Below are 16,531 nucleotides of genomic sequence, written 5' to 3'. Positions count from 1 at the left end.
GTTCTGATAAGTGCATTGCTAGATGTATTTTTACTGTGGTGGTTATGGTTAACAGAACCTGCTTTAACCAAGACCAAAATGTAGCCTAGCCAAGAGCTCGCCCACAGAGTCAGTCATGGGGAGGCCTTGTAAGAGTGAGTTCAAGATGCTGCCGTTCGAAAGGTCGGCTGCTCCTTTCTGTAATTCTATAGCACACAGCGAGATATGCCCAGAGCAGCTCAGCTCCACTCTGTAACTCTTGCATTTATTTATTTAGTTTTTTTTTAAGAAACCAAGACCTATTAGGTTAACACCCCTCCAATTATGGACAGCTTGATCAGAAAGACTGATGTCATGCCACGCAGACTGTCCACAGATGTTGCGCAGTGGCATGATCTACAATCATATTGGGTGTGAATCATTTATGATGATGTATGATGATGTAGGGCACAGGCTGTTGCTAGTCCGTTGCGTTGCCATGACGAATGGGGCATATTAAAAAGCCATCTTTATAACATGGGTGTCGTACAGGAGCAGCATGTAGGATCTGGTTGTGGTAATGTGGTGGCTGGGGGGGGGGCGTGCAGGGCGCATGTGTTCCGCTGCCCCTCTTCTTATTGACATACTGCAGGAGAGGTGTAATGTTTCTGCCCCCCCCCTGCCAACGGCCTGAGCACAGCAACTTTACTGCTGTCGTCTCAAGTGAGGAAGCAGCTGCTCCCTGAACCTGAGCCAGGGACGCAGGTGTCTGTGTCCATTACTGACCCCCCCCCAACACACACACACACACACACACACACACACACACACACACACACACACACACACACACACACACACACGGGCGCACACACACACACACACGCACACTTCAACTAATTTCAATTAAATTCTACCTATATAGTTCCTGGCTATAGTGTACACACAAAAAACGCAAACGCACTTCAGTTCAATCGCATCTACCTACTTAATCAATGGCCACACACACACACACACACACACACACACACACACACACACACACACACACACACACACACACACACACACACACACACACTTCAATTCAGTAACTTCTACCTCCATAGTGAATGCACACACACACACACACACACACACACACACACACACACACACACACAGGCAAGGCATTTGGGGGTCTTTTTGTTAAAAGGTCATCGGTTGGGACCCAGTACGACTATGTGTTATTGTGTCACTTTCACAAGCTGCGACGTTGTTGTGTTCCACCACCCGGCCACACCAGAACTCTGTCTGTGTGTGCGTCTCCTCGTTGTCACCCTACCCCTCCTCCCAATGAGTCCCTCAGGAACCAGACTCCGTCCCCTTCTCAGAATCCCATCACATAGTTGTCATGGTTTTCTCTCGTCCAGAGACCATTTATAGAATAGTACTTTTTTAATTAATAAATTTTTCTCATGACCTTACTAATTGCTTCCTACTTGCTTCCAGTGAGGCAATTAAACGGATGTTTGAAATTGTCTGTAGAATGAACGTGGGTTGTGTTCTCTGGGTTGGGAATGCCTGATCCTCTATTTTTAGATTTGATACTCGCTGAACTGCAGTTCTGTTTTTAGGAGCAGGTAGGCTTGAACAGTGTTGCTTTGTCTCTTGTGAGGTGCAGAGCGTCTGTCGGCTTGCATTAGACCTGGGGGGGGTAGGCTATACAGAATGATATATATTGTAAAAATAAATGATATATATTAATTAAAAAAAATAAAGGAAAATACATACTTTATATATTTAAGGAAATACTTTTTTCCCCTTGCAGCAGTATTAAAACTAAAAAAGTATTATAATAATAAATAAAAAAAGGTAAAAGTAAATTGACCATTTGTAATTGTATTATAAGATAATGACCAAACTGACTAACTAAATACCGTTGTATAGCCTACTGTAAAATGAATATGGCGCTATGATACTTTGTCCATATCGCCCAGCCCTAGCTTGTCCTCCGTTTTCCCCAGAATACATTACCTTTCTGCTCACGCTAGTATTTGTGTTTAATGTGCAGAATCAAAGCGGCGAGTGTGATCGCTTAGCTGAACACGGCAAAAAGATATTGATTTGAGGAGCCTGAATCCTGCGAGCCTTTTGATGAGCCAGTGGTTGTCTGGAGGATCCATGACATCAGAGACTAATCCTGACAGGGTTTTCTTTATTGCCAGGACGCCTGACACTCAGACTTATCTGATGTGGAACACTTTGTACTTGTTATCTGAGATTTTGACACAAGTCTCTGGTTTCACTAAGCTTCGGGGACAAGCTGACTAAAGCCCTTACTAAACATGCGTTTGGCGTCTCCTCTCTGTGTATCAATGGTTTGAATTTGAAAGGACGCATGGCAGAGATTCAATGCAGCGTGTGAACGTGTATTAAAGTGGCGTACCTTACCAGTGAGTCCCTGCGTGTTGCGTTCCCTCCGTGGGTTCGAGACCATTACATGGCATGATCACACCACAAGCCTTCGTGCTCAATTTGGATTTATTGCTCCGATCAGAATTTTCTTTTTGTTTGGCTGTTCACATTATTATTTTTTTAAATGTGGCCAATATCGGATTCCAGTGTGAACCGGTCACGCTCGTGAACTGGCCTGCATGCACAAGAGAACAATATCAAAGATGGAAATAAACACGGAGGCCACTGAAGTCGGCGTTTACGGTTTCATTTCTAAGTTGACGTGCGGTGGAAGCCAGCAAATTTGCGGACGATAACGAGGACGAAGAGAAAGAGAGCCACATTTTTTAATGGCTGCTACTTCTGTATGGCGGTGTGGATGTGGAGTCTGAGCTGGGAGTGGCGGGATCGTGACGTGAATGGCTTCACAGAAACAAACGTCTGTCTTTCATGTGTTCACCCGAGTGACTTCCCGCAAGCACAGATTTGTGACGAATGTCGATCTAGAGTGACATAAAAGTCACATGAATTCGGATATGATTGTTCCGATATGACTGTTCAGGGTCGCATCACAGAAATATCAGACCTGTATCTGATTTGAGGACTTTCGGAATGGAAAGTATCAGATTCCATGTGATTTGTGCTGTTCACATTGTTCACACTGTGATCTGAGTCACTTATGAACCAAATCAGTTTTGGGCCACTTTTGCCTGCAATCTGAAAGTAGTCATCGTATCCATCGTGATGTCACCATCGTCAGTCAACCGCACAGACCCATGGCAATATCTGCATATGCGTCAGACAAAAAAAACATCCCTGCCAGAGCGATGGCAAATTCTTTTAACATCTGGTTACGGCTCTTATTTTGGTTGCTAGTTCACTTAAAAGTCAAGACTACATCTGCTGCAATGACCAGGCTAACTCCTGGACCATGTTGTGGTGAAATGACCAGGCTAACTCCTGGACTACATTGTGGTGAATGACCAGGCTAAATCCTGGACTACATTGTGGTGAAATGACCAGACTAACTCCTGGACTACATTGTGGTGAATGACCAGGCTAACTCCTGGACTACATTGTGGTGAATGACCAGGCTAACTCCTGGACTACATTGTGGTGAATGACCAGGCTAACTCCTGGACTACATTGTGGTGAAATGACCAGGCTAACTCCTGGACTACATTGTGGTGAAATGACCAGGCTAACTCCTGGACTACATTGTGGTGAAATGACCAGGCTAACTCCTGGACTACATTGTGGTGAAATGACCAGGCTAACTCCTGGACTACATTGTGGTGAATGACCAGGCTAACTCCTGGACCATGTTGTGGTGAAATGACCAGGCTAACTCCTGGACTACATTGTGGTGAAATGACCAGGCTAACTCCTGGACTACATTGTGGTGAAATGACCAGGCTAACTCCTGGACTACATTGTGGTGAATGACCAGGCTAACTCCTGGACTACATTGTGGTGAATGACCAGGCTAACTCCTGGACTACATTGTGGTGAATGACCAGGCTAACTCCTGGACTACATTGTGGTGAATGACCAGGCTAACTCCTGGACTACATTGTGGTGAATGACCAGGCTAACTCCTGGACTACATTGTGGTGAATGACCAGGCTAACTCCTAAAGGCGGAGGTGTTTGCTTCATGGTCAATAATGCCTGCTGCGATCCTGGGAGTGTTCACTCACTAAAAACATTCCCCAGACCTGGTGGCCATTTGAACAATAACCAACCCAGAAAACATGCACCCAGGGGCTGCTTTCATTGTGGTTGGGGATTTAAGCCAAGTCTCTCTCTGCGCAAGTATTGACAATACTTTGATTTAAGCCAAGTCTCTCTCTGCGCAAGTATTGACAATACTTTCAACATGGTGACGTAAACACACAGGAAAACAATATCCTGGATCACTGCTACACCACAATACGGAACGCTTACAAACGACCCTACAGAGACTGAAACAAACACCGGCCATCATGAAGGATGTCCACCGTTGGTCTGACGAATCGGACACTATGTTACAGGACTGTTTCGAGCATGCAGACCGGGAGATGTTCTGTGATTCGGCAGACATCAATGGATACACAGAGGGAGTCATTGGATTTAAACGGAAGTGGATGGCTGACGTCGTTCCCAAAACAATCTGGGTATTCCCCAACCAGAAACATTGGATTAATAGTTCTGTGTGCGTGGCTCTAAAGCAGACCTGGGCATTGTACGGCCCGCGGGATGATTCTGACCGGCCCGCGAAAGATTACATGATGATTAAATTTTTTATTTTATTTTTTTTTATATTTATTTATTTTTTTTTTTACTTTTTTTACTTTTTTCTTTTCATGTCAACGTTCACACGCACAATATACGCTTACAACAAAGCAGTCGGGGCAAGCCGAACCGGTATCGATTCACAGGTACCGGTACCGTATCGGTTCAAATGTGAACGGTACCCATCCCTACTGAACACACAACTGCAGGGCAAGGGCATTTTTGCTCATGAAATGCATAGCCATGTGAAAGCCTTCATGACAAAGTTGCAATTAATTTCAAGGCAACTAGGCAGCAACAATCTCAAACACATGAAAACCCTGAAAGAAGTCAAACCATCAGCTGATCACCGGCACAGGTACTCATCCATGTTGGGAGCACTGCATGATGAATTTTCAAGGCGTTTTCAAGATTTCAAAAAGGTTGAGGATGAAATGCACCTGGTTTCCTCTCCCTTTACCTGCAGTGTTGATAGTTGTTCAGCTTGAACTCATTGACCTGCAGTCTGATTCACTACTGAAAGAGCACTTTAAGTCAGCATCACTGCTAGAGTTCTACTCTGCTCTCAAGGAGGAGAACTTTCCAAACATGAGGAGACATGCTCAGAAGATGTTGGTTCTCTTTGGATCCACCTACATATGTGAACAGACATTCTCAGTCATGACGTTTACCAAGTCCAGGTACAGATCCTCTCTCACTGATGAACATCTGGCAGCTGTGCTTCGCATCTCCACCTCAGACATGCAACCTGACTTTGATGGACTTGTTAAAGCTCAACAGAGACTGGATTTCTCACACTGAATGAAAAAAAAAGAACTGAAGAACACTAAAATGTGGAAATATAACAAGTGAAATGGGACACTTGATATTTTTTTCTTTTTTTTGCACAGTTCTGAAAACATTAAATGTTTAATATAGGCATGTAAAGTAAAAAAGGCTACAAAACTGGGACACTTTTCTTTACACCGTTCAGTGACATGTCTTGTTTATTTTTGCTATAAGATGATGTGATGTCTTTAGAAAGCTAAGAAAATCCTTGTTTCAATAGTATATGAAACTCAAAATGCCCTTTGTTATTAATGTTTCACATTTTGTTTATCATTTTGGAAATAAACTATATTTTAATAAATTATATTTTTGAAAGCTAACCTCACCTTTTAATTGCCAAATAATAACATACACTCTTACCAGGGGTCAAAACAATGCCATTTACTGCTTTTTATATAGAAATAAAATGTATATTATGCATAATTGAGTTTGGAATTTTGGCCCGGCCCTCCAACATATTTTCAGTTGCTCATTCGGCCCCCTGGGAAAAATAATTGCCCACGCCTGCTCTAAAGGCAAGATACACTGCTTCTGCCTCTAGAAAGGCAGGAGGAGAAGAAAACATCATACAACCTTTGGTGTGATTACAGCAGCCAAAAGGGATTAACGAGATAAAAAAAAAATTGCTTTTCATTTATCTATTTATTTTACTGTATTAAACAATATAAAACGAATTGGTCATAATTTACTGAGCAAACTAATGCTTACTGCTGTAACCTACTAATAACACTTTATTATTATATAGCAGATGCCTTGGAGGATAAGTCGTGGACAACTGTAGCGTGTGCTTGTTTATACATAGCCCTTTTCATGACTGTGATGCTTGAATGCAGGGCTTGCATCAGTCACGAAAGGGGCTTGTTTATACAGAGCTGGTATGCCTTGCCTCCTGAAATACGGACGAGAGGGAACTAGGTAGCGGGGCTTTTAACATGTGCTTAAACGAGAGGGAACTAGGTAGCGGTACTTTTAACATGTGCTTAAACCCAGTGTTCTCGACAACGGAGTACGGTCGCAGATCTGCTGCTATAAAAACACCTATGGCGTTTGTTATTGCTTTGGCCCGGTCTGAATTAATAGCGAGATGCTGCTTGAATGCCACAGGGAGCTGGGTTTGCACTAGGATCTGTTTCTTCCGTGTACCAGTGATATTCACATTTGGGTGATGCCGTTTCAAATGCGTGATAAAGTTTGCAATAAAGTTGAACAATGACATGGCTCTGGCTTGTCAGTTAGTATTGACTCGCCTTACTAAGGCTAATATGCTATAATGCTGAATTACAGCTCTCGTTCAATGTAGCTGCGTGGGATGAACAAACAACATCCGGTTAGTTGTGCATGTTATATTAGGGCCGGGGGGGATTTAAGTTCCGCAAAAAAAGGTTCCGTACCATTGCAATCGTTCGGTGCACATTGCGTACTGTACCGGAGGACCACATTGAGGCGGTACAGTACGTATTCGCGAACCGTTACACCCCTATTAGCTTCTGCAGGGCAGTATAGATCTGGTTAGCTTCTGCAAGGCAGTATATCTGGTTAGCTTCTGCAGGGCAGTATAGATCTGGTTAGCTTCTGCAAGGCAGTATATATCTGGTTAGCTTCTGCAGGGCAGTATAGATCTGGTTAGCTTCTGCAGGGCAGTATAGATCTGGTTAGCTTCTGCAGGGCAGTATAGATCTGGTTAGCTTCTGCAGGGCAGTATAGATCTGGTTAGCTTCTGCAGGGCAGTATAGATCTGGTTAGCTTCTGCAGGGCAGTATAGATCTGGTTAGCTTCTGCAGGGCAGTATAGATCTGGTTAGCTTCTGCAGGGCAGTATAGATCTGGTTAGCTTCTGCAGGGCAGTATAGATCTGGTTAGCCTCTGCAGGGCAGTATAGATCTGGTTAGCTTCTGCAGGGCAGTATAGATCTGGTTAGCTTCTGCAGGGCAGTATAGATCTGGTTAGCTTCTGCAGGGCAGTATAGATCTGGTTAGCTTCTGCAGGGCAGTATAGATCTGGTTAGCTTCTGCAGGGCAGTATAGATCTGGTTAGCTTCTGCAGGGCAGTAGATCTGGGTTAGCTTCTGCAGGGCAGTATATATGGTTAGCTTCTGCAAGGGCAGTATATATGGTTAGCTTCTGCAAGGCAGTATATCTGGTTAGCTTCTGCAGGGCAGTATAGATCTGGTTAGCTTCTGCAGGGCAGTATAGATCTGGTTAGCTTCTGCAGGGCAGTATAGATCTGGTTAGCTTCTGCAGGGCAGTATAGATCTGGTTAGCTTCTGCAGGGCAGTATAGATCTGGTTAGCTTCTGCAGGGCAGTAGATCTGGTTAGCTTCTGCAGGGCAGTAGCCTATATCTGGTTAGCTTCTGCAGGGCAGTAGCCTATATCTGGTTAGCTTCTGCAGGGCAGTAGCCTATATCTGGTTAGCTTCTGCAGGGCAGTATAGATCTGGTTAGCTTCTGCAAGGCAGTAGATCTGGTTAGCTTCTGCAAGGCAGTAGACCTGGTTAGCTTATGCAGGGCAGTATAGATCTGGTTAGCTTCTGCAAGGCAGTAGATCTGGTTAGCTTCTGCAGGGCAGTATAGATCTGGTTAGCTTCTGCAGGGCAGTAGATCTGGTTAGCTTCTGCAGGGCAGTAGCCTATATCTGGTTACCTTCTGCAGGGCAGTAGCCTATATCTGGTTAGCTTCTGCAGGGCAGTATAGATCTGGTTATCTTCTGCAAGGCAGTAGATCTGGTTAGCTTCTGCAAGGCAGTAGACCTGGTTAGCTTCTGCAGGGCAGTATAGATCTGGTTAGCTTCTGCAAGGCAGTAGATCTGGTTAGCTTCTGCAGGGCAGTATAGATCTGGTTAGCTTCTGCAGGGCAGTAGATCTGGTTAGCTTCTGCAGGGCAGTAGCCTATATTGATTGATTGATTGAAAAGTTTATTAACAGATTGCAGAATGGGTACAGTACAGTACAGCTCAATACATACAATTGTTAAGGGGATGCAGACCAGAGAGACTTTCGTCTTGTTTACATCAGGGTCCCCCATTTTCAATTCATCATAACATATATGACATACATGACATACAGATAGACAGTACTGCTACATCTATACATTTATGACATATCAGATTTGCAAATACAGTACTGTTTGTGATACAAAAGTGTCCAGAAAAGGAGTGTATATACATTTGGCATAGAAACTGTACATTGGAGGAGGTTGGTTGGGTGGGGTGGGGTTGGGTGGGTTGGGTGAGGGCTGTACATTGGGGGGGGGGGGGGGGGGGTTGGGGGGGGGGGGGTTGGGGGGGGGGGGGGGGGTTGGGGGGGGGGGGGGTTGGGGGGGGGGGGGGGGGGTTGGGGGGGGTTGGGAAGGGGACACACACACACATTTTACACTGTACATTGGAATATTGACAAAGCCTTACTTGGTCATTTACTGTACAACTAGGTTAGGACATTTGTAGGGGCCAGTTTCGAATTGCAGTCTCACGTAGGTGTTTTTTGAGAGTGTTTTTGAAGGTGGGTAGTGATTCACATTCCTTTACAGCTTTAGGCAGGGCGTTCCACATTGATGTGGCATAATTGCGAAACGTGTTTAGTCCCTTGTTTGAGCCGAATCTGGGTTTTACATGATTTGTGGAGCTCCCTCTGGTGTTGTGATCGTGGTATTCACTGACCTTTGGGAAGTATTTTGACATGTACATGGGTACCTTGGTCGCGTAGTGTATCTTGTAGACCAGGCCCATTGCAAGTTGCTGTACTCTAAGCCATCCTAGGTTGTCAAAGTGGGCAGGGGTGAGGTGGGTTCTAGGAGTCAGGTCAAGTAGTAGTCTGACTAGCTTGTTTTGAGATGTTTGTAATTTGTTTTTTAGTGCCTTTGAGGTGCTTTGGTACCATGAGGTGCAAGCATAGTCGTAGTACCCTTGAATGAGTGCTCCTGCTAGAGTCTTCAGGGTATTCTTGTTTACCAGAGAGGAGATCCGGTACAAGAAACGCGTTCGTTGGTTGACTTTTTTTTATTACATTGGATGCCATTTTGTCACAGGAAAGATTAGCCTCTAGGATGGAACCCAGGTAGGTAATTTCATCTTTCCTTGTGATAATATTGTCACCCACTGTAACCGAGAAGCCGTCGGTCTTGCTGAGTTTGTTATTTGAACCGAAGAGAATGGACTCTGTTTTGCCCATGTGTAATGATAGCTTGTTGTCGGCGAGCCATATGCAGATTTTGCCTAGTTCCGAGCTGAGGGCTTTTTCAACCTGTAACTTGTTCTTGTCAGAGACCAGCAGGGCTGAGTCGTCCGCAAACAGGAACAAGTTGCAGTCACAAGCTGACGACATGTCATTTGCATAAATTAGGAATAGTAGCGGTCCTAGTATGCTTCCTTGTGGAACACCACAGCTCACTGTGAGGGGGGGGGGATAGGGTACCGTTTACTTCCACCATCTGTTCCCTCCCCTCCAGGTAGGATTGTATCCAGCTCACTGATAAACTATCAAAACCAATTGCTTTTAGCTTGTCAATCAGAATGGTGTGATTGACAGTGTCGAAGGCCTTTTGTAGGTCCAGCATGACCATGCCGCAGTATTTGCCCGCGTCCACCTCTTGTTTGATGTGGTCGTTCAAGTAGAGAAGGCATGTGTCAGTGGAGTGGGATGTTCTGAAGCCAGATTGGAATTCGTAGATTAGATTTTTTTCCGCGAGGTACTTTTCGATCTGTTAGCTTCTGCTAAGGCAGTAGATCTGGTTAGCTTCTGCAGGGCACTATAGATCTGGTTAGCTTCTGCAGGGCAGTATAGATCTGGTTAGCTTCTGCAGGGCAGTATAGATCTGGTTTGCTTCTGCAGGGCAGTATAGATCTGGTTAGCTTCTGCAGGGCAGTATAGATCTGGTTAGCTTCTGCAGGGCAGTATAGATCTGGTTAGCTTCTGCAGGGCGGTATAGATCTGGTTTGCTTCTGCAGGGCAGTATAGTTCAGCATTCAACACCATTAGTCCCCACTAGACTTGACACCAAACTCGGGAACCTCAATCTCAACCTCAGATGGTTGTGCGGACAGCCCGGCAGATCAGTGGATGGGAGCTACCTTCATATACAACGTACGGTGTGTCAGCAAAGCCCACAAGGATTATCAAAAACCCCAACCATCCCAACCACAAATTGTTTCAGCTGGTGACATCCGGCAAATGGTACCGCAGCCTCAAGGCCTGTACCTGCAGACTCCAGGACCGTTTTTCTTCCCCCCCCAGGCAGTCAGACTCAAACAAATAACACTAAAGGCCTGCTACCTGCATATCCACTACTCACACACACACACATACACATACACAGACTTATGTCCACACAAAAGTGCACATCTACTGCACACTGCCCTTTACACAGACTATATCCATGTTGTTATCACTAGACTATATATTTTTTTATTATATTTGAGACATGGCTGGCCGTACCTTGTGCACTGAAAGGCTTTAAAAAAAATTATCAATGAAGAATTCCTACAAAAGATATTGTTTTTAAAAGCAAGTTACAAACATCCCTTGGCAGGTACTATGCAAAAAGCCCTCTCACCATGAACGAACACATTGGATTTTTTAATCGAGGCTTGGTTGATCAACGAATTAAGATCACCTGCATCAATGTCCAGTTACTGTTTTAAGGTTTGGAATTAATAGCACTGGATTATTGTGACACATGACAAATCAGACATAGCCTACCAGACATAGACATAACCTCTCAAATGATTTACAACAATATTTACAATGTGGCTGTATGAAGGAGTCTCTCCTTCACAGTATTTATACAGCATTATATACTGTATATGTTTTAACGCCACTTCAAAACAATCTTTATGCTCATATTTTATTTACATATATATATTTTTTTAAATCTTTTTATTATATTACCTTTTTGCTGGTGCAAGGTCGCAGAACCAAAGACCAAATCATTTCACGCCCCTGTACTCGTACTGAAGACGTGACCATAAAGATCAGAATGGGCTCCTGCTGAGGGCTGTGAAGAGACCTCTGAGGTGAACTCGCTGGTGATGAGTGTGCGATGATTGCTGTTATTGACGGATATGGATTTGTTCCAGCGTTTCAAGTAGGGCTGCAACGATTAGTCGACATATGACGATGTCGATTATGAAAAATTGTAGACTAGATTAGTCATAAAAAAAAATTAGTCATTAAAAACGATTAGTTACGATTAGTCATAAAAAAAACAAAATAAAAATTATATATATATATATATAATATATATATATTTTTTTTGGACTACCTATCTTTGTGAAAGTGGCTTCTCAGCTCTGGTCCAGCCAGCTGAAGACTTCTTAGCTTAACATAACAGACCGACAGTTTGGGGGAACTAATGGGATAACTGGGGATGTTGTTTGGTCCTGACAAGAGTCTCAAAGCAACTCTGAGGTCATGCTCAATGTCCAATCTGTTCCTCTGCTCTGTCTTTAGCTGGACCAGAGCTGAGAAGCCACTTTCACAAAGATAGGTAGTGAAAATAAAATAAAATAAAATAAAAATATTATATATATATATATATATTTTTTTTTTAATATAATTGTTTTTCGATTAGTCGACTAATCGAAAAAATTATCGACAGATTAGTCGACTACCAAAATAGTCATTAGTTGCAGCCCTAGTTTCAAGTATTTTAATGCTTTTCACTTTGGCCTTGTTTCCTTCTTTGAGGAGTAAGAGTGGCAAATGACGGGAGAAATACAGTCTGGTTATTCCATTGCAGTGACGCTGCAGTAGTTGTATTAGTTAGTCAGACTCTTGACGGTAACGTATGCCTCCTTGGATCCCAAAGCAAACGTGGCATTTCAGGATTTTACGCGTTCTCCTTTATAATCTTGTTATGATCTGTGAAAATATACAGAGGGATTATTGCATTTCTACTGACACGGCTGTTCTTTTGGGTGAAATGGCAATTTTTCAAGGGTAGTATACTACTGTATGTGCAGACCTGCAGCGATACTACGACTCTCTCAACACTGATAAGAGGGTGTCCTGAATGAACATAACATGCAATGGAAATAATGAATGACAGGATAATCAATCAAAACGGACAATAAAAATCAAGTAACTTCAAACTAAAGTGTTTTATGACCAGCTAACTGGGAAGACTTTAAACTGTGCAAGTAAATTATTTTCTTATTCTCTGCATTGCTTTTTATTCTGTCTGTTTTATGCAAATTCTATGTATTTTTACTGCTGTGAAGCACTTTGGGCTACAGTTCTAATATGAAAAGTGCTATACAAATAAAAAATATTATTATTATTATAGGCCTTCTTTCCACCTGTCCATTTTATGATGTCTAGAGCAGTGAACCATCATTCACTATTGTTTCATCTCTCCACTCCCCCCCCCCCCCCCCCTCCTGTCCCCCCACCACATCCCCTACTGCCTTCATTCAGTCTTCTGACCTCTGACCTCTCCCTTTCCGTCTCTCCTTCAGCTGACCCCAGGGGGGAAGGCCGCTCAGGCTGGTGTCGGGGTCGGAGACTGGGTGGTGTCCATCGGTGACTCCAACGCAGAGGACATGACCCACGTGGAGGCGCAGAACAAGATCAGAGCGGCAACAGACTCCCTCACCCTCACCCTCAGCAAGTAAGTCACCTTACAGACTCCCTCACCCTCACCCTCAGCAAGTAAGTCACCTTACAGACTCCCTCACCCTCACCCAGTAAGTCACCTTACAGACTCCCTCACCCTCACCCTCACCCTCACCCTCAGCAAGTAAGTCACCTCACAGGGTTTGTACAATATTATACAAAACGCCACCACAATAAGTCGCCTTCAATATTACATACTATACTATATACATTCTCCTCACCCTCATTATTTTATACAATACTACGTACGTTACCCACCTTCAATAGTATATACTATACTAGTATATACGTTACTCACCTTCAATATTACATACTATACTATATACATTCCTCACCCTCATTATTTTATACAATACTACGTACGTTACCCACCTTCAATACTATACAAGTATATACGTTACTCGCCTTCAATATTATATACTATATACTATGTTACTCTCATTTACTATTGTATACACTACTACATACTGTATGTTACTCACTTTCAACATTATGTATACACACAATACATATGTTACTCGCCTTTAATATTATATACAATACTACGTACATTACTCGCATACAATATGACATAAATTACTCTCCTTCAATATTACATACGACATTACTGACCTTCGATATTATATTATATACAAGTACATACAGTACTCACCTTGATGGCAGTAACCTAGCATACATCCCCCCACACAATGTAATTTACCCTCGATATTACCGGTAGTACTGGCTTTGTTTGAGACTATCAATTGAAATATTGGTATTTAATATTCTGTTATTAGCTTGGGTGGCCCCAGTGGGGCAGGAACTCGTAACCCTGGCACTAGTGTTTGTACTGTGCTTTACCCACTGAGCCTCACGGGACCATTAATATCTCTAAATAATACGCCAAACTTGTTCCAGTGTAGCAGTCGGTGCTTTATTAACTTTATTACTTTAAATAACGAATGCAAAAATAAACATTGCCAAAAAAAATGCAGCCTCTACCAGCAGGCCTCTATGCCAGACACCCTCGGGCTGACTCAGTGGTTTTGTTCTATTGAAACAATACAAGCCATTATTCAGAATAGCCAAGGGTGCCTCTCATGATGCCTTGATTTTATAATTAGATTTGGGTGTGTGTGTGTGTGGGGGGGGGGGGGGGGGGGGGGCTCTCTGTTAGATTAAAACACTTTTTCACTGAACAGAGGACAGGTAAATCTAATTTTACCTAAGTTATTTTAATCGGCGTTGAATAACATTCCCCCAGCCAGCGCACATACCTGCACACAGCTAACTCCCCGCAAGAAATTCCTGAGTGATACGAGCACAAGCCAACGTGTTTCATCAAGAGCTTAATTATAACCGGGGCTTTCACCCGCAGCGAGACGGAATGGATTTAGACAAAAACACAGACGATGGGAGGGCAGCTGCTTTTACATCGGGTGCAAATGGGCCAGGTGCTGCAGGTGCACGTTGGTGTCAGCGTTTCCTCTATTAGGATCCCTATTGGCTGTAGCAGAGGCAGCAGCAACAACAACAACAACAACAACAACAACAACACAGGACCTAGCTCTAGTTGGTGAAGACGAAAGGATTTCTACGGAGATATAAAATGAAAGACGTATGATTATTGAGCAGACCATAGCCCCTGCATCATGGCACTCCAAAAAACCACATGGCGTTTCCATCCTTCAACAGCACCATCGCTATGATAGTGACCCAAGACGATACCAACGCAATCGGTATCTTGAATGAAATAGGATTAAACCATGGTATTGTTTAATTACAAAAGCGACATGACTTTTCCACGGTCGGTGTCATGGTAAATGACCCATTCTATGCGCGGCCGCCTTCAATAGAAATGCATTGATCGCATATTACATTATAAGACTGCCCATACACACACACGCGCAGACGCAGCTAAACCATTCTTTTGATTATTCCCAACCTTTTTGGTGAGAGAGAGGACCAGCATCAATCATCAAGGCGTGCAGCACATTTAGATTATTTTCCGTGATGCTCAAATAAGCATCGTGGGGACGGGAGGGGGACGGTGGGGTGGGGGGTGGTGTGGGGCGTTGGCTCGGCTGTAACGCGGAGCTGCTTCTCCTTCTAGGGAGAGTGAAGACTGTCTGCTTCTAAAATCAACCTTGCAATTTGTGGAGAGCTTGAGCATCGGCTCTCTTGGGGGGGGGGGGGGGGGGGGGGGGGGGTCATAAAGTAAGGTAAGAGCAGAAACAGGTTTTTTAAGGAGCAAGTAGATGATTCTTTCACTATTCATCTCCTAGCATGTACCTGTAGGTGTCTCTCTCTCTCTCTCTCTCTCTCTCTCTCTCTCTCTCTCTCTCTCTCTCTCTCTCTCTCTCTCTCTCTCTCTCTCTCTCTCCCCTCTTGCCGCTGGGCTCTGTAGGCAGGTAACATCTAGTTGTTGACGTGTGTTTCTTATTAGTTGGCTAGACTCGGGCTCTGGCAGCCAACGTGGACATTCCCAACATGGATTGCTGACCTAGCATTTCTTTTTTTCTTCCCTCACAAAAGGTCATGTACTAATGGAGCAGCATATTTAATGCCCAAAAAAGGAGTCTGTGCAACAAGAGAGAGAGAGAAAGAGTAACAAACGCTAATAGACTCATCTGGGCTTTGGAAGGTTGTCACGAGAGAGGGAAGGAGGGAGGGAGAAGGGGAGGGAAGGAGGGACAGGCGAGAGTTGAGAAGAGGGAGGGAGGCCTGGGGGGAGCCTCCACATCGTTGCGGTAAAGGGGATGAGCAATGATGGGAGTGACGTCTCGTTCCCCTACGGAGGGATGGACGAGAGGTTTATTGGTTGTTGTCCGCGGGCCAGACGCACTCTGTCCCCATCATTAGGCTCCAGTGTCTGGTGGACTCCAGTGTCGGCCCTTCCGGGCCTGGCTGGGACCCAGCCGCGGGGCCGGTGATTAATGACATCATTGTTTACATTTTACACCACTTCATTCAGCGTCGTGGCGGGTGGGGGGGTGGGGAGACGACTAATGCCAGGGTCGGGGGAGCCCACCGTGACATTTAGTTTGTGCCGTTCGCTAATGCGCCTGATGTTTTATGCATTGGCACGTTGAAAACTGTGCTGTAATTATTTCCTCTGGGTCTATTGTTTATCCATCCGCTCATCCTAAGGCCTAGTTTCTCCCTCAAAGGAAGTCTCCTGCGGCCGAACGAGAGTGTAACTTGTGTGTTTTTGCAATATCACACGCCAGAACTAATGTTTCGTGGGTGTGTTTTGTGTGTCTAAAGGGGGGGGGGGGAAGAAAAAACTAAAATCAACATAGGACTTAGATGAGATTTATTGGCCTACTTATTCTGTTTTCTGGAATATATTTAGTGTCATGTTCTTCTTTCCTCCTCATTCTTCCGCCGCGCTACTCGCCACAGGAGTTTTGACGTACTGTATGCGAGTTGAGGTGCCAGATCACCCAGCTTGC

General features: G+C 44.2%; 1 protein-coding gene across 3 annotated transcripts in view; it reads left to right on the top strand.

Annotated features, from left to right (window-relative positions):
- The window catches only part of pdlim7 (PDZ and LIM domain 7), a 71,880-nt gene that overhangs the window by 15,638 nt on the left and 39,711 nt on the right, over nucleotides 1-16,531 (top strand). For all 3 annotated transcript variants that reach the window (XM_084332524.1, XM_084332522.1, XM_084332523.1), the window contains exon 3: nucleotides 12,941-13,092. In XM_084332524.1, the coding sequence (XP_084188650.1) occupies nucleotides 12,941-13,092 (152 nt within the window). The remainder of the gene's footprint in view (nucleotides 1-12,940; nucleotides 13,093-16,531) is intronic.

The sequence above is a fragment of the Notolepis coatsorum genome (genome assembly GCF_963971535.1).
Source record: "Notolepis coatsorum genome assembly, chromosome: 16".
NCBI classification, from domain to species: domain Eukaryota; kingdom Metazoa; phylum Chordata; class Actinopteri; order Aulopiformes; family Paralepididae; genus Notolepis; species Notolepis coatsorum.
This window is presented reverse-complemented; position numbering and strand designations above follow the sequence as displayed.